The sequence below is a fragment of the Myxine glutinosa genome, chromosome 4, assembly GCF_964187855.1.
Source record: "Myxine glutinosa chromosome 4, kmMyxGlut1.1, whole genome shotgun sequence".
NCBI lineage: Eukaryota > Metazoa > Chordata > Myxini > Myxiniformes > Myxinidae > Myxine > Myxine glutinosa.
The window spans coordinates 88229143-88251105 of record NC_136264.1 but is presented as its reverse complement, the minus strand read 5'-3'; the positions used below and the strand labels follow the sequence as shown (position 1 = coordinate 88251105).

Sequence of the window (21963 nt, the reverse complement as noted above, 5' to 3'; positions counted from 1 at the left end):
ATATTAATTATAAAAGGTAAATAGGGGCAGAATGTCGACTGCTTGTACACAATTGACTCTGTACTATGGCCAGGGGGAACACTTCCTCCCCCTTTCCCCTCCACCCTCTCCAATTGCACTCCCTCTCCAATTGCTATTAGCCCCAATTGGACTTAGTCCAAAACGTGGGCTTCTGGATTGGGTCTTGTCTGTTCGTCTGTCCACAACCATATCTCAGAGATATGGACCGATTTTGTTCAAACTTGGCACACAGTTAATGAATGATGCCTTACATATGCACGTCATTTTCTTTCGAGATCAGATCCAATATGGCCGACTGGTGGCTATTTTGTTACTTAAACGTATCTCCAACCATTTATCGACATGCATGGACCGATTTTGTTCAAATTTGGCAAACAGATTAATGAATGATGGATTGCATATGCACATCATTTCTTTTTGAGATAAAATCCAAGATGGCCGACTGATGGCCATTTTGTTACTTAAATGTGTCCCCAACCAATCCTCAACATGCATGGACCGATTTTGTTCAAATTTGGCAAACAGATTAATGAATGATGGATTACATATGCACGTCATTTCCTTTTGAGATAAAATCAAAGATGGCCGACTCGTGGCCATTTTGTTACTTAAATATGTCCCCAACCAATCCTCGACATGTGGGGACCGATTTTGTTCAAACTTGGCACAAAGGCAATACATGAGCATACATATGCAGAGAGATTTTGTTTTGTAATCTGACAAAAGATGGCTGAGTGATGTCCTTTAACTCCGTACAGCAAAATTACTGAAATCACGGGGGGGGGGGGGGGGGGGGGGTAGTGGGAGGGGTATGACATTTTATGTCTTTTTCTTCTTGTTTTGTGATTATAGGAATTTGTTAAAGGCAAATGGTTTCTGTAATATTATTATTTAATTACTTTTCTCAGTAGCCACATTCCTTTTTACCAGTGGCTATTAAATATTGCACTCGTAAACATTCATTTACTCAGTAGATATAGTTTCTGTCGGAACATTCCAACATGTTTTTATGCCTTATTCCCTGCTAACAATGCTACTGTAATACTGGGTAAACATAACAGTGTTGCACAATATTTCATCGTTTTGAGAGGATATGATAAGTGCTCATCTTCATATAACTTAATCAAGAGGGGGGTGTTTGGTAACTTTATAAAGATGAGGGAAGAGGTGAGGAAATGGATAAAGAGAGAGGGTAGAGAAGATGGGCAAGTAACTTGGGAGAGCATAAGACATGGGGTTGGTGTTGGTTGGTGGTGGAGGTCCATACTCTTGACAAATAAATTTTAGGTGCTCATGATGACTTGTGAATGTTTCTCTGGATAATACCATAGACAGGTTAACACCATCACAGGGTGTATAAGTTTTATATGATCACCTGTAAGAATTGAACCCACATCAGTGAGGGCAATGTAACAAGGCTTCGCCCACTCATCAAAAGACCCTCTCCATGAGTTGGGTTGTGAGAGGATAAAAAAACCACCATCATGGTGAAATACCTTAATGGTCCCTAAGATTGGTGTCGCATCTCGCTGGCACATACATATAATCGCTGAATGGCTTGTGCGATTTAGCTCTTTATTTCGAAAAAAACGCCAAAACAACTAAACTCTGCAGAAGATTCTACTTTGTTTTGAATTTTTCTGACAGCAATTTTAGCTCAATGACGAGAAACGATAAATGGTTGAACACAGTACAATGCTTTCCTTGATTGGATATGACGCATTAAATGTCATGATGCTATGTGAGACACACGTCCTCACATGATGCACCACAAGTTTGGTGTTTGCGCACTTCACGGAGTGCCAGTATCATACATCGCCCTCCATATCATCGATGTCCGAATAGCACTAAAATTTGGTGGCCTCCCTGTTTACTACCATCTCTACCGAGGTCTTGCTTCTACTTTAATCATACTACTCCCCCCCCCCCTCCCCCTCAACCCCCCAGCCCTTCCAGGATGCATTTGTTCTTCCTCCTTGTGAAATTCCCAAAATCCAGGCATACTGCAACTCTTTATTTCTCTTAAGTCCCACTTGTGGAAACTCATGCCTCAGTTTATTGGATCCCACTCTTCTCTACAGCGCTTCACATTAGGAGTACACCACCACCTCAGGTTAACCTCCAACCCTACTCGTGATTTTTTCATTAATCCCCCTTTACCGCAACCCATCTAATTTGCAGTTTTCTATATTTCTTTCCCTCTTCTCTCTCCTCCCTTTTGTTTACCCGCTTGTTACATGATGTCCACATGTTATAGGCTAATGGTGAAATCTCAAAAGGGGCCTTAAAATGGGTCTAACCCCTCCCCATCTTAGAACAAAAAACAACCTATTTTTTCTTCAAGGGGGATGTCTGGGGAGTTAGAAAATCATGGTTGTGAATATGAAAGCATTGCACATCACTCCGAGAATCACATTTACATATATATATAATAGGTGCTGATGTCGATGCCAAGAGCCGATTTGACGTAACAGGTTTTTTGCCTTTATAGGTGTCAATATTGATGCTATATGCACAAATATGGTATTAAAATGTGCAGGAAGATAAGACACAATCAATAAAATAGGAATAAGGCTTAAAAAATAACTTTTCTTGGGTAGAAATGACAAAATGTTGAAATTAAATGCTACAAATTCAGTTCGGTTTCATCGATAAAATGGGGACAAATACATTGTAATTTCAGAAATATTAGCTTCATAGTCATAAAGTTTATGTTCAAATTTCCCCTGTTCATTCGTGTATTTAACATTATTAACCAAAATGTTAATATCAATAATACTGATAATTATACTGTCAAAATCAAATGTCACCCCCCTAATATTTTATTGAAATTCACAAATCGCAATACCGCCAAAACATCAAGTAGTGGGGCAGATAAGGTCATATATGGAAGGTATTGTGCATTTTATGTGCATGGGAGTTTCAGCATATAATCTACATACCCCAAGGTTTTATTTCAGACATGGAGGCAATTTGTTTCTGACCTGTGGTGACCTTGAGAGGTCATTGACCCCAGCATTGCATGCTCCATTGACAGTTTGACCTTGATCCCTTGGTCCAAAGTCAAATCTGATGGTGGCAAATGATTCCCCATATATGATTTCCTATTAGTGCCTAATACATACCTAAACTGTCTGACCATTATTTAAAGAGTTACAGGTACTTGAAAGTAAAAGCTATAAATAACTTCGGGACATCCCCTTATGTCATGTGACTGATGACACAATCCTCTCAGCTTTCAACTGTCTCCATGTGGACAAACAAAACTCTGAGGTCAAGGAAAAAGGTAAGATTTTGAAAGATATAAACTTTTTCTAAATGAAATAATGTAGCAATATTATGCATAAGAGTACCAAGAACATGTATAACTAAAAAAAATGGCATGTTTTAAGGGGGAAATAAGAAAACTAAGGCAAAATACTGAAAATCTGTTGACTTAAAACTTCATTGGGGTATGTAGATTAATATGCTGAAACTGTCATGCTTTAGTCATAAAATGCACAATTGGTTTGCTATATTTCTTTCCAGATGGACTTTTCTGACAATGGTCATCACTAACCTTCTACCATGGATTTGGAAGCACCAGCTGTGAAACGTCGAAAAATCGATACGGACCATTGTATCATATGCTCCAAAACTCTCGACTCGAAAAGGGACCATGTGGTTAAGAACCCAACTGCTGATGATGGCTTGAATGCAATTCTAAAAGCAAGTAAGCTGAGACAAGATGATGTTTATGAAGCACTCTGGCCTTTGCAACAAGAGATTTTAAGCCTGAATCTGAAAGTGGCTTTCCATAAATCATGTCGTGCCAATTACACCAGCAAGTCAAATTTGCCTAAATGCCAATCTACCGATACTGAACAACAACCGTGTACGTCGGAGTCCATCTCTACGGAACCTTCAAGGCTCATGAGAAGTGAAACAAGCGGGTTTGACATCAGGAATGATCGTTTCATTTGTGGCAAACGGAACACTTCAAATAGAAAAAAGCTTACACAAATTTCCACAGGCATCGGACAGACCACCAGAGAAAAGGTTCTTGCAGCGGCCCACAAAAGAAAAGACGACACCATTCATATGCGAATGCTCTTGTATTCAGATTTGTTTGCCTATGATGCCAAATACCACCGATTATGCTATGGACATTATATAACAGACCTCAACATAGCTGCTGCGCAAAACAAGTCAGGAGAGTCAGCAGCAGTTACATTACACGATGTAGCCTTTGATGAACTTAAAATTCATTTGGACCAAACTGTCTTCTCCAAAAAAAAAGACTGTGACAGCCCTTGCCAGTTTGAAAGCACAGTTCATCAACTATTTAGTTGAATTGGGTGCCAGTAATGCGCAGCAGTACACCGCCTGGAAATTGAAGGAACGATTAACCAAACATTACAGTGATCAGTTGGTCTGTGTTACATTATATGGTTGTACTGACATCGTGTGCTCCTCTTCTGTGACCTTGGGTGATGCACTGAAAAAGGCCACTGCTCTGCAAGATGCAAACGATGATGGTGACTATGAAGAACTGGTTTCTACAGCACAAGCAGAACCAGTGAATGAAAACCCTATCTTGCACACTGCTGCTGGCATACTGAGGAAGCACATGGCTGACATCAAGCATGCAACTGGTGTCTATGCACCAGCTGAAGACACAAACATTGAGCAGTATGCCAAATTCATTCCAGATGCTATGTATGACTTCATTCAGTGGTGCTTCAGTGAGAAGTCATACACGAATATAACTAGCTGTAGCAACGAGGGTGCTTCAAAGAGCAACCTGAAAACGATCGCTAAATGTCATGACATAATATCACAGAACCAAAATGTGTACACAGCAAAAACCCTGGACCTAGCCTTAAAAGTACATCACGAATTTGGAAGTAAGAACATCATTGACTTACTTCATTCACTGGGTCACTGTGTATCATACGACGAAGTACGGCGTTTCCTCACATCTGCTGCCATTGATCAGACAAGTAGATCAGAGGATGTTTACATACCCAAAAGACTCCAAAACCCGAGGGTCATTGATGATTATCCTATCATCGACGGCGCCATTGATAACTTTGACCAAAATGAAGCAACTTTGGATGGAAAGTCAATTACTCAAGCCATGGCAGCCGTACTGTTCCACAGAGGAGCATCATCAGAATGACATGTATATACTACTGCGATTTCTGGATGTTGGTAAAATATTAGGGGGGTGACGTTAGATTTAGACAATATAATTATCAGTATCATTGATATTAACATTTTGCTTAATAATGTGATATACACAAATGAACAGGGGAAATTTGAACATAAACTTTATGACTATGAAGCTAATATTTCTGAAATTACAATGTATTTGTCCCACTTTATCGATGAAACCGAAGTGAATTTGCAGCATTTAATTTCAACATTTTGTCATTCCTATCCAATAAAAGTTATTTGTTAAGCCTCAATCCTATTTTATTGAGTGTGTCTTATCTTCCTGCACATTTTAATACCACATTTGTGCATATAGCATCAATATTGACGCCTATAGAGGCAAAAAACCTGTCATGTCAAATCGGCTCTCGGCATCGACATCAGCACCTATTATATATATATGTAAATGTGATTCTCGGAGTGATGTGCAATGCTTTCATATTCACAACCATGATTTTCTAACTCCCCAGACATCCCCCTTGAAGAAAAAATAGGTTGTGTTTTGTTCTAAGATGGGGAGGGGTACTCGATCCAAAAGCACCCTACACCGCTCGCCTATGAGCCAACTGTCTCGCAGTCAGTGTGTTGCCTTCTACCCTCTATCACCTCGTTCTTCCATGACCTGAGCCTTTACACGCAAAAATATAATTATGGATTATTATATCTGTTGTTTTTGTCATATGACTTTTGTTTTTGTCATTTACTATTTCACCATTCTGGAGCATAAATCATTGGGTAGACAATCTACGGGCCGAGGGCCACATCCGGCCTGCAAAGAGATTCCGTCCGGCCCGCATAGAAGCATTTGGATCAGACTTCAGACCCGAGGAACACTCATCAACGTCAACTTCCTCTGCATTGCGCTCGCTGCACCACATGCAAAAATTCAGGCACAGAGCTCGGACTGACAGTCCAACACGAAAACCATACCATTCCATGTTTAAACTGTATAAAGACCTCACTTTTGGCAATTAACCGGAAATAAAAAATACATCCTTCTAACTTCTAATGACTACTCGGTTATAGTTCCATGACAGCCCTATGACGATCTGGCCCACCGCTTAAAAAATGTTGCCGACTACTGGTTTAGATGATAAGCAATCATGTACATTTCTTTTTGGGAACAGATTTTTCCGAGCCTATATTTTGGACCTCTACGATCAACCTTCAAGGTCATAATGTAAACATCATGTGGGAATTCAGAAATTTCAGTCATTTACTATTCTTTTTTCATAAAACCGAGTATGCAGTTGATATCGCACTAAAAGGGAAGAAGGGATGTAATGGAGGAAGAGGATTGGGTGCATGTTGATGGAGGCGGGAAGGGATGGAAGGCTGTTAATGGGACACAAGTGGGAAAGGCTGTTATGGACAAAGCAGAAGGGGTAAGTTAGAAGGACAGCGAGTTAAAAGATACAATAAAGGATACAGGCAAATAACTTACTTGCTTGGATGCACTCTGACGTTATGCAAACATTTCCTTGTTTGTCTGAGAACAAAAAGACATTGTGACATCAACACGCATGACCTTGTATAGAAGAATCGTATAGAAAAAAAAGAACCACCATTAGAGGCCATTTTCCCCACAGCAGGGGTTGGCCTTTTCCAGGCACCGTGGTCCCCTTTTTGAAGCAATGTTTTACAGCCGGATGCCCTTCCTGACGCCAACCCTGTTAGTCGCCTCTTGCGACACACAGGGAAATACCAGTGAACTGGTGCTCAATTTGCCGACCTCGGAAGGATGACAGGCGGAGTCAACCCCCCTGGCATTAATTCAGCAATCAACTGGGATTTCAAACCCAGGATCCTAGGATCCCAAGCCAGCACCCTAACCTCTAAGCCAACACCAAGTACGATTACCCATCAACACACACAAACGACTATATATGGGATTTAAAAGGAATCAACTCTTCCAGCGTTGTGTGGGCTGACAATACAATACAGCCTGTTATTTTATTATAATGTGCCAAAGACTGACATGTATACTCTATGATGCAGCACATGTTATAGTATAGTGAACAGCTATTATTAGAGCTATGGTATTGCAATAATGTCCCAGTCAATAGTTTGAATAACAACAGTTTAAATAATTTAAATAAAAAATGAAATAGGTGTACTGTTAAAACAATTATTTAAATTAGAATATACGTGTTGAATTAACATAATAATGTGTTTCACCCCCTGAAAACAGGATGTATGGTCAGACGACCTGGATTTTCCATCTTTCCCCCACCTCAACTTCACACACCCAGCTGCATCTGGTTCTGAATTTAGAAATGATCTCCAGGTTTCTTTTGATAAACTTCTCAAAAACAAGTTTGCTCATCATCAGCTCGTCATCACTGCTGTTATGTGATCCTCACGGCTCTGAAAATGCCATAGAACCATGGTGTTCCTTATCAGCCAATGTTTGTAAGCCATGGCAATACAGTCGCAAGCAGTGTAATTGACTTTTTATCACAGCGAACTTTTTATCGTTTTTGAAAATTAAATTACAAATTGTCATTCAAGACAATGTTAACGTTGTAAAAGAAATGAACTATTCTTCAACCGTTTTGTTGGAGAGTTTGCTTGAGCCAATTGGTGAGCGCTCTACAAACGTCCTGCCTTCCGTGTAACTGCAAGCACTGCTTCATCAGGATGAGGATTACCGCCAGTTTGTTGAGGCCGAGATTGCCGAAGTTCTGAGATTTAATAAAAAAAGAGAACGAGAAATCCATTTCGTATTAGGGATTACGTAAACGAAAAAGGCTCCTTTATTCACCGCTGTTATGTCTGGGCTTTTCAAGCTTATTGGTAATGGAACTGTAACCCCTGCTCTGGTAATGGAGCACGTAATGTCCTAATGGAACCCCTGCTTCCTCCTGCTCTCCCCATCTCCATCCTCATGCTCTCCCCTCCCTGTACTCGCCCTCCTCTCCCATCCTCCTCTCTTCCCTTGCACTCCCCTACCCCGATCCCTCCCCTCCACTTCCCATCCCTCTCCTCCCCACCTTCCCCTCTCTGTCTCCTCCCCTCCACCCTCTCACTCCCCCTCTCTCCTTCCCTTCCCCTCCCCTCCATTCCATTCCCCTCCTCCCATCCTCACCCCCCCCTCTCTGTACCCTCTCCATCCTCTCTCCCCCCCTCCCCTCTTAATACCCCATCAGCGAAGCGACGCTGTGTTACCCGGCAATGCCAGGTACCATTGCAAGTTTTACATAAAAATAAAGGTTTATTCAATTTTCTGGGTTTCATTTTTTGTGGTCACCCATTATTTGAACTTGTCCACTTCTTTCACATTTTCACCTCTTGTATATACAATATTGACCCTCTCTCCTTCAGTTTTACTTACACATCACAACCTCTGTCTTTCGAGCATTAATCCACAATCCCTGCCTTTCTAAGCTCTCTTGCCATTGCAGTACTCTTCTTTGTAGCTCTTCCTTTGGCTCTGCTGTTATGTCTAAGTACTCTGGGAACAGGAGCTCCCACAGTTCTGTATCTCTGATCTTGTCACTCAGCACGTCCATCACCATCACAAAAAGGAAGGGACTTCGTGAAAAACACTGGTGGAGAAGTGCAAAACACTGCAAAATCCTCCACTCTAAAATTTTGTCCATGTTCATTGTCTCCCGCATACATTTCCATAAGGACTCCAAAAAACTTCTCTGGTACACTCTTCTACCTCAAACATCAATACACCACTTCTCATGAGATCCAGAAGCAGGTGTGCGAAGGAAAGACTGTACGACAGAGGATGCTCAGTCGGCGGCTGGCTTTGGAGGCCAATGTTGAAATGTGGTTTGCCCATGAAAGATCATAGCTGATAGTGAGACCCATGAGTTTGAATTACTAAATCTTCTCAAGAGGAGCGTTAAGAAAGTAGATGCAATGATTTGTCAGATGGTCCTTTTGGAGAGATAGTGAGAGTGTGAGATTTGTCAGGATTGAAAGACATATTCCAAGTGTTAGACCAGCTTGTGATTTTTTTAAATGTCTGAAGTGAGGGAAGAGGCTGCATCCGGCCTGTCTGAAGGATTAGGGATGAGGCTGCATCCGGCCTGTCTGAAGGATGAGGGATGTAACGGCAGGGCGTGAAGTCATCAGAAAATATATCAAGGGGATAAAAAATAATGTCCTCAAGTACTTGGGGATTATTCTGCCCCTCTTAACTACATATGATACCTATATATCAAGAATGTAGTCAGTCTTGTGTTTGGGGAGTGAACATTTATGTCCCTACTTCCTAATTAACAGGTAGTGATGCAGTTGCCGTGTCATCATCACTGTGGCGTTGAACTGGGGAATCACAGGGATGATCCAGGAGAGAGGACAGCACAGCTGGGGGAGAGCTTGGTGGTGGAACATGTTGAGCTGGGGTTGAGAGGATAGGAGGTATGAGTGGTGGATCGGGAGGGTATTGGATGCCAAAGCTGGATATTCTTTGTCACAGGAAGAATCCCCCCGGAGCCTTTCTATGCATGTGGGCTGACGGGTGTATTCCACACTGGTACCTTGTAATATTCCGATTCGGATTTCATATACAGTAAAATGAGCATCGGAATATGGAGCCAGCGAACCTTCGGATGTCACACCAGTTCCCGTCCACAGACACGACCAGGTAATGATCGCATGTTCGAGGCTTAGATCCATCCAACTGTAAGTATAAGAGGTCCGCGACATCAACTGTCATTGTTTCAGGACAGGTACCTGATGGAAACTTGGACTTTTCGCTTTGAGAATGGTTATTGGTGTGTTGGGGATGCTGCATCGCTAATAAGGTTCTGATCCAGGACCCCAGTCCTCAATTTCTGAACTGGTGACATTGAGTCCACATTTCCCATGCAGACAAACCGTGGGATCTGATATGCGAGTTTAATTGGGCAGTGGCTATGGAAAGCTAAAGAGGAGAGACTGTACCTCCAAATGGGTCTTAGTGTAATAGTTTGGTTTCCAATTCCTGTACAGCTTTCTCTGTGACAGGATTCTTGTTGAGATTTTTGGTGCGACCAAGTTCTATGGAGATGCGGTGATCTTGCAGGAGCTTGGCATTAGTGAGAGAATTGAATGCGGCAGCGGGATCAGTCTGGATGACAGCCAGCGGTCTATCCATGGATCGAAGTTCAGCAATGAGGTGGAGTACGCCATCAGGCAAGGTGTCACGACGTTCGTAATCAATGAGAGAAGTACGTTGTGCAGGAGGTCACACAGTCATGCAAGACGAGGATCAGCTGACACTTGCGCTTCAGAACATCTGCTCCAAAGGTCACACCATTTGTCTTGGGAGGATCATCGGCTGATTGATGGAGGGCACATGGAGTTTATATTTGCAGGGATGCACAGTGGTGGCAACTGTTGGTTACATGATTGATTGACTTATCCATGTCAAGTGCAAATAAATGGTGATGCATTACTTGCTTGAGCTGATGGCAAGATGGGTGATCAAGTTTGATGCAAAGAGCCGTTAGAAGGCTGTCCAGGATTAGACGTGGAATAACAATGCATTCGCGTGTAGGGTGGAAGGGGTCATGATATCGGACAACCAACATACTTTTTGAAATGATGGTTGATTTCAAATACTTTTTAATATCCTTGATATTGGGCAGCTTCTCTGATGGTCAGGTACCTTGATTGAGATGGGCATGCGTTTGGCATAAATCTGCACACTCACACTGCAGAGCTAACCAGGCTGAATGGTTTGTGAAAGGTAATTTGGTTTTACCCGTGAGGATGTCTTGGATGGAGATCTGATGGACGACAGTTTTCTATCAACTCACCAAATGACCAAATGTGACAGTGGAGATGTTCACAATCAGAGGCATTCTGGCTGGCAAAATCTGAGGGTATATTAGCGAAACCTGCAAGGCAGCGGACTAATGCCTGGTAACGACTGACTGATGACAAGAAGGTTGAGACACGGCGACTCGCTGAGAATTCTCCTCGGCATAGCTTTTCAAAAGTTAGTGGCTTACTATCGGTCAGAGCATAAGCATTATGGTGGAATTGGATGATGAATGGTCCAAAGTGCAATGGTGATCAAGAGAGCTTCAATTTCACAGGGAAGCCAAGTGACTTGTCCTTGTCCCCGCAATTTGGCACTGAAAAAGCCCGCAAGCCATTAGGTCCCAATACGAGTGACATAAAGGGTGGCCCCTATTCCATTTATTTTATAGACCTGTTGGTGATAATCCACAACTGGTCTTCAAGGCATGGAAAGACAATGGTTCCGATAAAAGAGAGGGATTTCTGTGTGGCATGGAATGCTTCAATAAGGTCAGAGGTCCAATTAATTTTCTCGTGGGATGGGTGGCCAGCAACAGCATTGTCTAGTGGAGCCAGTAAGCTCAAACAGCCGGAGGTAACATGAGATTGGACTTTGTAGGCACTAATAAAGGCTTGAAGGCCGAAAATCTTTTCCAGAGTGACGCACAAGGATAAGGTGAAGACGTGATGGGGGCTGGCTGCAGTAATGCCTTGACACCAGACCCACCCTCGGCTTGTGATGGAATATGGACCAATGACAATCTCGCATGCTTTCAGATTTAAGCAGTTGGCTCAGAGTGCGTCAAGCAGTTGTTTCCAGTTTACCAGCAATTCCTCGAGGCTTGCTCCACAGCAGAAGAGGTCATAGGCAAGTTTAGCTCCAACACCCTCCTCGAATAGGTCTCCAATTACGCGACATGTGTCTTCTTCTAGTGAGGTTTCGGGGCCTGGCATACCCATGGCCGATCGAGCATAGACCCTAACACCACGGAGAGCAGTCACAACACCACAATATTTAATCGACTCGAGAGAGGGAAATTTCATAAAAGGCATTTGTCAGGTCAGCGGTGATAACGTGCTTCCAACTCCCGATTTGTCAAAGAATCATCATCAGGCATCAAGGAAGGCTGGGGTTTGCTATAACAATCGACATCAGCAAACCCTGTGACTAGTTGAAACCTGCCACTGGACTTTTTGACGAGGAAATATAGGTTGAGGTACTTGACTTTAACTCCTACCTCTTCCGGTTTTACAACGGGCACCCATGACCTCTAGCTTGACAAACACATGTTGTAGTTTTATGAGTTTGTGGTGTGAGTACAAAGGCAGGTGACCCTTCCATTGAGGGGGCTGGATAGATCCCATGTTCACCACAGATTGGAATGAGCAGGACGGCTATAACCTTTGGGCCTTGGCTCAAATGTGTCGGCATACTCTTGGAGAAGAACCTGAAATTTGTGTCTAATATCCAGAGGGAAATGATTGTCTAGATCAAGGGAGACACTGTCAGGGTGGGGATTTGGAGCTGCTTTCTTGGAGTCGGGTTGTGTAATTGTAGTTGTCTCGATGGTGATGTTTGAAGGAATGAAGACAGGACGGATTTTGCAAAAGTGTTCATGGGACATAACGATCTGAGGGTCATTGGTCAAATTGGCAAATGTGGATCTTGCCGGACACACTTGATATCAGATCTGAGGGGTTGAGGGTTGGGGAGCACAGCCAATCATTGCGGGTCATGGCAAAAGTGACTTCCCCGAGTACTGTGAGTGGAGAGGAGCCATTGGCTGATTGCTGACATGGGGTGCTGATTGGGATCTCTTCTCCAAGGGGAGCCTCAGGCATTTGGATGTTGATAGGCGTGTACTGTTTCCAGTGGACCCACTGTCGATTATGGCACGGAGAGTGTTGTGACCATAAAATGTGTCCAAGTAAGGTGACAGGCATACCTGAATTCTATACGCAAAGCTGGAGGGCTTGTCATGGCCATCTGAACAGTCGATGGGTGGGAGGAGCCTTTTTTTTTTTTTTTTTTTTTTTTTTCTATACTGAATCGAGGCTCGTGAAAGAGCTGACAACCGCGAGGGAAAGACAAAGACAGTACATGGGGACCGCGAGGGAAAGACAAAGACAGCACATGGGGACCACGAGGGAAAGACAAAGACAGCACATGGGGACCGCGAGGGAAAGACAAAGACAGTACATAGGGACCGCGAGGGAAAGACAGTACATGGGGACCGCGAGGGAAAGACAAAAACAGCACATGGGGACTGCGAGGGAAAGACAAAGACAGCACATAGGGACCGCGAGGGAAAGACAGTACATGGGGACCGCGAGGGAAAGACAAAAACAGCACATGGGGACCGCGAGGGAAAGACAAAGACAGTGCATGGGGACCGCGAGGGAAAGACAGTACATGGGGACCGCGAGGGAAAGACAGTACATGGGGACCGCGAGGGAAAGACAAAAACAGCACATGGGGACCGCGAGGGAAAGACAAAGACAGTACATGGGGACCACGAGGGAAAGACAAAGACAGCACATGGGGACCGCGAGGGAAAGACAAAGACAGCACATAGGGACCGCGAGGGAAAGACAAAGACAGTAGGCTACATGGGGACCGCGAGGGAAAGACGCGAGGGAAAGACGAAAGACTTCTTCCTCCTCCTCCTCGTCGTTGTCAGAGTGGTCCAAGATATTGGATATTTGTCTTGCCATGGCCATATAGGTCTGGTCCTGTTCAGGAAGGTAAGTACACTCACTGCGAAAATGATGGTCTGCGCATCCCGCTTGGCGGCATAATGGGCATGATTTTGTTGGCGCTGTCGTCCCTTATATTTTGATGTCGGTGTTGGTGGGGGGAGGATGGGTTTTCGGCGGAGACCAGATATGTGGGATGTAGAAGCACACATGACTTTTGCATCTCCACATGTGCGTATTTTGTCTAGCAAAGATAGAAGGGTTAGGAAATCTCTAGTTTCATTGACATTAGTAAACAAGAATGTATCAATTGAATGCAGGTTTATTAGCAACAACGATGAACAATCAATCTGCAAGACAAAGAAAGCGATGGTAGATATTAGAATAAGATAATAGATACAGAATATGCAAATAACAATGCGCAGTATTACACAAGATGAGAACGCAATAGAGAACAGTACCATACAAGAGTTGTCTATCTCCCTTTCCCAAAAACGTTCAATTGTGACACAGAATAGAACGAAACTGGAGACCGAGAAAAAGGATCACATGAGTTTATAATTGATATTCTCCTGAATTGAATCGGGCTGGTGGTTTGATAATTCGCTTCGGGCGGCCCGTCACCACCCGATCAATCGTCGGAGTCCTCTGAGGGCAGTTCGTAATTTCCTGGTCCATTGTGGGAGTCTCCGGTGGGTGGTTCACTATCGCCCTGTCCGACGCCGGAGTCCCCTCCAGCTGGTCCATCATCACCCGAACCGTCAAGGGGGCAGAAATAGGCAGTGACCGTGGAGGTGTGGCGGTGGTCTGCACATGTGGTTGGTTAGCGACTCTCGCAGGTGGTGTCATCGCGGTGATGGAGCGGAGTGTCTGTGATGGTAAGCCCGGCGCAATGACATGTTGGGGTTCACCCTTCTGGGGAGTGGTAACAGGATTGAGACAGACTCTTGGAGCGGCGATGGGTTGGGTACCAGACATTAAGTATTTCGGTACGATTGGCATAACACTTGGCATAACGGTTGGCAGCATGCCACTTTTGCCAGTCGTAGTGGGGGTTGTCATGCTGAAAGGCGTAAAACGTCGCAGGAACTTACGATTCCGGAGAGTGATTCTTCCGGAGCCATCCACCTTGACAACGTATTGATCGAATTGTTTTACCTCAATCACGGTTCCGGTCCGGTCCCATTTTCGTGGTTCCAGGCCGGTCTGGTTCTGGATCCGGACATGGTCCCCGACGGCCAGTGGAGGTAGCTTTGTCGTGTGTTCAGAGAGTCTTTCGATCTCCCTGGCATGCCGAATGCGCAAAGCTTCCTCACGATTGTTGCGTGTTTCCCGCCAGGTGTCCGATGGCAAGTATCTGCCTGGGATGATGGGTATGAAGTCCTTGACTGGCCTCTTGAAGATGATCATGGCTGGAGACAACCTAGTGTCCTGATCCGGTGCATTCCGGTACTGGAGTATTGCACGTTGGAACCGATCAGTGTCTAGTTCACCATTGGAACCAGTGTTATCGGTGATCAATCTTTTCGATGTTTTGACTGCGATCTCGGCACGACAGTTGCTGTGTGGGAAGGCAGTGGATGACAACCGATGGTTAACGCCCCACCGACGCAAGAAGTCTTGGGTGTCATGTGCCGTGAATTCTGGCCCACAGTCAGATGCCAATTCGTCGGGGATACCATAAGTGGCGAAGTTCGACCGCAGACATTTCACTAGGCCTTGTGCCCCGCCAGTTGTTAGCTGAATGATTGGCCAATTAGAGTAACGATCAACGGTGACCAAATAACTCCGACCCTTGTGATGAAAGTAATCTGAACAAACGTACTGGAAAGGGTAGGCAGGTTCAGCTGAGGCTGTAGGTGGAGCGCTTGGTTGCGATGGGGCCATCCGATTGCAGTGTGAGCAGCGATTGCGCATCTCATGAATCTGGGGAGTGATTCCAGGCCAAAAGATCGAGCTGCTGGCCCGGGTGGTCATAGCCGTGACTCCTTGGTGAGCAGCATGAAGATTCTCAAGGACAAGCTTCCGTAGCTTCGGTGGGATTATAATCCTCCCCTTGTAGACCACTATGCCATCAATAGTGTAGAGGTGTTCACGGAAGGGAAAGTATTCCAAAATGGACACAGGGAAATCGTCCCGACTGGCAGGTAGACCCTGCTCAATAGAATTGAGTAACTGCAGCATCTGAGTGTCACTTGCTGTTTCGTCCCGAACATCGTCCCAAGTGACGGACCGCACAGAATCGAGTGTCTTGATGGCTGCCATAGAAATAGCCATTTCCATGCCAGTGTCGTCATCTGTGGTCCACAGCCCAGTCAAGGTGTGCTGTCTTAGTGTAGTCGATGTGGCCACATCCATAATGGAGGAAATGTCATCCACCAGTGGCAGTCGTTCCGATGGTCTGGCACCCGACGGATGTCGTGAAATCGCATCTGGTACGCAGTGTCGTTTTCCCGGGATGTGGATAATTCGGAAACGATATGCTAGGGTCCTTTCTTTCAAGTTGGCAAGCCGCGTGTTATGGATGTCCTCTAATCGTCTGTCACCAAGAAGCTTGATTAAGGGCTTGTGATCGACGGCAATAATCAGGTTCTTGCATCCCAACACAAAATACTTTACTTTTTCCAGGCTGTCCGCCACTGCTAGAGCTTCACCCTCTATCGGAGCATAGCGCGACTCCGCTGCATGGGTGAAGCGGCCTCCAGCAAGGGTGATTTTCCAGCCATCGGGGCAGCACTGTGGGGTTTCACCAGGGCATCTGCAGTGTTTTTGGAGGAGCCAGAAGCCAATCCCATCCTTCGACCAGTCAGTTGCGAGACATGTTGTCCGTTCCTTGTCAAAGATCCGGACCCCATTTGCGACTTCAGATATGATGAGTCGTTTTGATTCTTCGAATAGGGATTGTAGTGTTGCATCCCAGTAGAAGGGGGTGCATGGTTTTAGGAGGTCCCGAAAAGGTCGCATCCTCTCGGTCATGCTGAAGCAGTATGTTACCTGATTGACTAGCCCAAACCAGGAGCGAATGTCAGTAATTGTTTTTGGTGTGGGGAAGTCCTGTATCGCTTGGAGATACCTTTGGCATGGTCGTACACTGTCCATGGTGATCTCGAATCCAGCGAATTCGACCGTGTCCTGACCAAAATGGAATTTCGTCGGATTTTGCGTAATCCCATTACGGCCGCACAGGTCGAGCCAGTTGCATGCCTGAAAAAAGCTCTCTTCCAATGTGTCGCTCCACATGATGGTATCATCAATACATTTGGACTTGTTTTTGAAGTCCGATACAATTTCGTCAAATCGTCTGGAGTATCCATCACCTGAAGCGATGTAACCTTGGGGAGTGGTGCAGTAACGGTATCGGCCCCATGGTGTGATGAACGTTGTCAGATGGCGGTCACATTCTCTGATTGGAACGCTGTGATAGCCATTCCAGGCGTCTGTTACCGTCTTTTTGGTGTTATGTGGCACCGCCATTGCTTGATGGAAGGGTGACTGGGTGTGGTGGGTCTCACGTGTGCAGTGCGCATTCAGTGGTTGCAGATCAACTGTCCTCCGTGGGGTCCCATCCTTCTTTGGACAGACGACCATTCTGCTGCACCATGTCACTGGTTCACCAATTGGCACCGGTTCCAGGACCCCTAACCTGATGTCGCGATCGATACCAGCCTTGACTTCTGCCTGCCAGTGTAAGGGGACAGGCACTGGGGTGTGCACCGCTTTTGGTGTTGCCTCGGGGTCAACCATCAGTGTGAGAGGCGGACCTTCCATGTGGGGTAGTGGCTGGTGTTCGCAGACATTGAATGTGCTGCTTTTGTAGTACTCCAGTAGCCATTTCTCCAGCCTCTCTCGGTTCTCGTCAGTGGCCGGAAATGGGATAGATGTAGGCAGTGTAGGGGGAAGCGATCTTTCCGGGCAGTTACAATTTGCATCGATAACTGCTGCCACTGCAGCACCAACTGTGTTGGATTCGCCAATGGTTGGGAAGCTACTAGACACGAGGCCTAGATCGACGCATGCTTCACGACTGAGATACATGTTCCGTGTGTCAGGTGAGATGTAGCAGATTTGTCGGGTTTCAATAATGTCGCCATTGGCTGTGCAACCAGACAGGTGTAGGAGCATGGCGCCGATAATCCGGACCCTTCCACTGTTAACAGCATTCATCTTCAGGTTGACAGGTAACAGGTCTTCATTACGCAGCCCGAGTTTGTGGAAAATATTAAGTCCTGTGAGGCAGCTTTGACAGCCAGTGTCGGCCATGGCCTGGAGCCTGGCCGATTTTGGTCGGGATGACAGTGGCTGGCCGAAATGGTCATAAGATTCCTTATCGATCCGTGCTATGAGTTTTATGTACGGCTGTGGTTGAGACTTCTTCTTGGTCCAGCCAGAGAGGTGGTCAAATATATGGTGGTCGAGGTGTAGTGGAGTTGACAAGGTGGCCATGGCCCTTTTAATTTGCGGCTTCCAAATGGCCGTTTCTCGTTCCGTGACAGAGCAGAGGAGATCGTGGACCTGGCTGCTTTCTTCCACATCATGAGCATCCATTGATTTGTCCGTAGGTTTGTTGTCCGCCTTTTTCGTGCCTCCCCGGCAGACATGTGCAAAATGGCCGCGAGTGGCGCATTTACTGCATGTTTTCCCGTAGGCATTGCAGAATTGACGCCTTTGGTCGATGTTCGGCTGTTTGCCATGACCAGTTTTGCCGCAATAACTACAAATGGCCGCCTGCTTGTCGGTAGTGATCAGGGCTCTTTTGTTCTTCCAGTTTTTGTATTGGCTTGCGCCATGAGCGCCTTCACTATCGAGCAAGGCATTCTGGGAACGTTTCCCTGCTTCCTTGGCCTCGACGAAAATGAGAACTTCCTCCAAGCTCATGTTCTGATTTTGATCGCCGAGAATGTCCTGTTGTATATCTTGATAGGCGAGTCCCCGACATAGGACATCGCGAACCATGTCCTTGGTGTAGTTGACATCAGTAGGGGGATTGCATGAGCATACAACAGAAAACTTGCAGATCTCAGCTTGACCAGCCAGACGGGCTGCGTAGGTACGAATTGGTTCTTCTCGGTCCTGTCGCATGTTGTGGAGGTTTACGCGGGACACCATGGTATTCTCCTCTCGGACAGCAAGGGACCGAATGGCTTGTAGTATAGCTGCCTCGTCCTTGATTTCAATGCGTGGGTTGCTGCGGTGGAGGTCACGTCGTAGATTATCATCACAACATTCAAGGAGTTGAACGCGAACATCATTGCCGATTATCTGGGTCGCTGCCTTGTAACCATCCCATCTTCTGGTGAAATATTGCCAATCTTCGCTGGTACCGCCGGTTTGGATACGAGGACGGCTGACTTTGTCCGGTTTGGCTGGTGCAATGGACGTGTGAGTCATGGCGTGGATGGAGAGCTGGATAGCAGCAACGGCATTGTCAGTGCTGTCAGTAACGTAGACACAGCTCGGGAAGGGGCAGACTGCAGCAGGCATCTTCAGATGAGTTGATTGTTCATAAACAAGAATGTATCAATTGAATGCAGGTTTATTAGCAACAACGATGAACAATCAATCTGCAAGACAAAGAAAGCGATGGTAGATATTAGAATAAGATAATAGATACAGAATATGCAAATAACAATGCGCAGTATTACACAAGATGAGAACGCAATAGAGAACAGTACCATACAAGAGTTGTCTAATTAGTGTGTGGGAATGAAGTACAGTTCCCTAACTTGTTTGACCATTTTAGATAAGGCCAGGTGGATCAGTCAAAGTCAGTTACGGACGAAAACATTTTGAAGGATTGATTGAGCTCCTCGTCGTCCGCTGGAACTTCTTCATGATGAGGGATGCCTCCATCACGGCATAACAGGTCGTCCTCAAAAAAAGCTGTCAAGCGCTGACACAGATGACAGATCCACCGGGTTTTCTTGTTTTGAAGTGGATATCTGAAAAATCCAGGAAATGGGTGCCGGTGGACTGAGAAACCAAAATGCCGGCTGATGACTTGCCATATATGGTCTGCGGAAGTTGAATCATGGATAATAGTGTTATGAGCAAGGACCGGGCAATAATTTGCTATTTGACTGAGCATCAGCTCTAACATGTTCACTCTTTGCTGGGCTGTGCAACGATGGGCTCGTGCGATGTCTTCACCATCGTACCAGCGCAGACACACAACGGAAGAGAAACAGGAAAGGGGAAACTGCGCATGTGAGGGACGTTCTTAGGTGACGTCATGTACGCAAACAGTAAAACAACAATAACAGCACCAATATCCATACTGGCGAAGGATAAGATTGAGAGGATAAGAAAATAAAGGGGAGGGAAGGGGGCACAAATGTGTAGAGCAGATGTGCAGCGGTGGCGGTGAGGACATTTCACCATATTTACCTCCACTACCAAAGGTGGATGGAGGTTATGTTTTCACCACTGTCTGTCTGTCTGTTTGTCTGTCCATTTGTCCGTTTGTGAACAAGATATCTCAAAAAGTTGTGGATGGATTCAGACGAAATTTGGCAGAGAGGTAGGATGTGCGACAAGGACGAAATGATTCCATTTTGGCGAAGGTCCGGATTCGGATCCGGCTACTAGAATTTTTAAGTGATTCTTCACAATTGGGAGATAGGGCCAAAAACGATACTTAGCAGGATATCTCAAAAAGTTGTGGATGGATTTGGACGAACCTTGGTGGAGAGGTTGTGTGTCTCACAAGGACAAACATGTTCGATTTTGGTGAAGATCTGAATATGGATTCGGATATGATAATTATTTAATTGTTTAAGTGATTCTTCACCATTGGGAGATAGGGCCAAAAACGATACATAGCAGGATATCTCAAAGAGTTGTGGATGGATTTGGACGAACCTTGGTGGAGAGGTTGTGTGTCTCACAAGGACAAACATGTTCGATTTTGGTGAAGATCTGAATATGGATTCGGATATGATAATTATTTAATTTTTTACGTGATTCTTCACCATTTGGAGATAGGGCCAAAAACGATTCATAGCAGGATATCTCAAAAAGTTGTGGATAGATTTGGACGAACCTTGGTGGAGAGGTTGTGTGTCTCACAAGGACAAACAGGGTCGATTTTGGTGAAGATCTGAATATGGATTCGGCTACAATAATTATTTAATATTCAGATTCTTCACCATTGAGAGATCGGATGAAAAGCGATGTAAAACATGATATTTAAAAAAGTTATGGACTAGTTATGACTAAACTTGGTTGACGAGTTGGTTAGGTGACAAGAACAAGCCGATTCGATTTGGGTTCAGGTCCGAATCCAGATTCGGCCTATCAGTGGGATACAAAACGTAAACTTTACACCAGGCAGAGGTTTGCTCTCTACTGAGTGCCGTTCTAGTTGCCTATCTATATATATAAAGTAGAGTTGGCCTCTGTGTCTGTATCCTGATCTACGATCTCTAAGATCTCGAGAACCCGTGGACGGATTTGCGAGCGGAAAGTACTGTTCGACTCGGGATGGTCCCAGGAATGTCACGGAGACATAAACATTTAAAAAATTTCGGGTTTTAAAATTAGCGTATTATTAGCACTAGCAGAAGAGAGAGGGATTCGAAGGGAGGGAGCGCAGCGCTTCTAGCGCTTCTGACTACAGCACACCTTAAAATTAAAAATACTTCGGGTTTTAAAATTAGTGTGTTACGCGTAATTAGCGCTAGCAGAAGAGGGAGGGAATCTAAGGGAGGGAGCGCAGTGCTCCCTCCAGCGCTTCTGTTAGCGTAATTAGCGTATTTCGGAACGTTAATTTTTCAACTTCATTATTCGGAACCTTGGAAAAAATGGTAGTTTTCCACTTCCCGGCATTATGAGCCGTTTGTCGAGATAACGAACCATCTCTATCTCTCTGGATTGTGACGAGCGTATCACACACTGCTGCTCATCCTCCTCCCTTAGAGTCTCACGGAACCTTAATGGCAGAGCCTCCTGGCAGAGTCACGTGGTGGCAGAGCCTCCTGGCAGAGTCACGTGATGGCAGGGCCTCCAAGGTCACGTGAGGTTTTGTTTTATTTCGTAATAACGAAATTTTGATGTCAAACCTCCCTCCTGGTATGCAGACATGCAGATAGATATGGCTGTCCTAGTACAGCGTTGTCATTGTTAGCGGATATCTTTCGAAGAACGAGCAGTTTGGGTCATTCCTTGGGAACGAACCTTGATGATCCCATTGCAGGAATGTAATGAACAATTAATAATGAAAAAAAAATAGATTCAGAATTCAGCAAAAAAGCCATAGCCTTAAAATCACCTCGTACTACTACATTTTCATCCCGATCAAATGGTGCA

The 21963-nt window shown here is 45.1% G+C and overlaps 2 protein-coding genes across 6 annotated transcripts in view; one reads left to right on the top strand and one right to left on the bottom strand.

Moving 5' to 3' along the window:
- LOC137415321 (uncharacterized) overlaps positions 1-8453 on the top strand; it is a 189520-nt gene extending 181067 nt beyond the window's left edge. For 3 of the 4 annotated variants that reach the window (XR_013623098.1, XR_010982049.2, XR_013623099.1), the window contains one exon: positions 7409-8453. Coding sequence is in view for 1 of the 4 variants with exons in the window: in XM_078776124.1 (XP_078632250.1) it covers positions 4253-5182 (930 nt within the window). In the remaining 3 variants the exon portion in view is untranslated. Of the gene's footprint in view, positions 1-3549; positions 5472-7408 lie in introns of those variants that run through there. The other variant, XM_078776124.1, reaches the window with a different exon arrangement.
- LOC137415320 (membrane metallo-endopeptidase-like 1) overlaps positions 1-21963 on the bottom strand; it is a 176668-nt gene that overhangs the window by 117318 nt on the left and 37387 nt on the right. For both annotated transcript variants that reach the window (XR_010982046.2, XM_068100906.2), the window contains exon 3: positions 6662-6706. Coding sequence is in view for 1 of the 2 variants with exons in the window: in XM_068100906.2 (XP_067957007.2) it covers positions 6662-6706 (45 nt within the window). In the remaining variant the exon portion in view is untranslated. The remainder of the gene's footprint in view (positions 1-6661; positions 6707-21963) is intronic.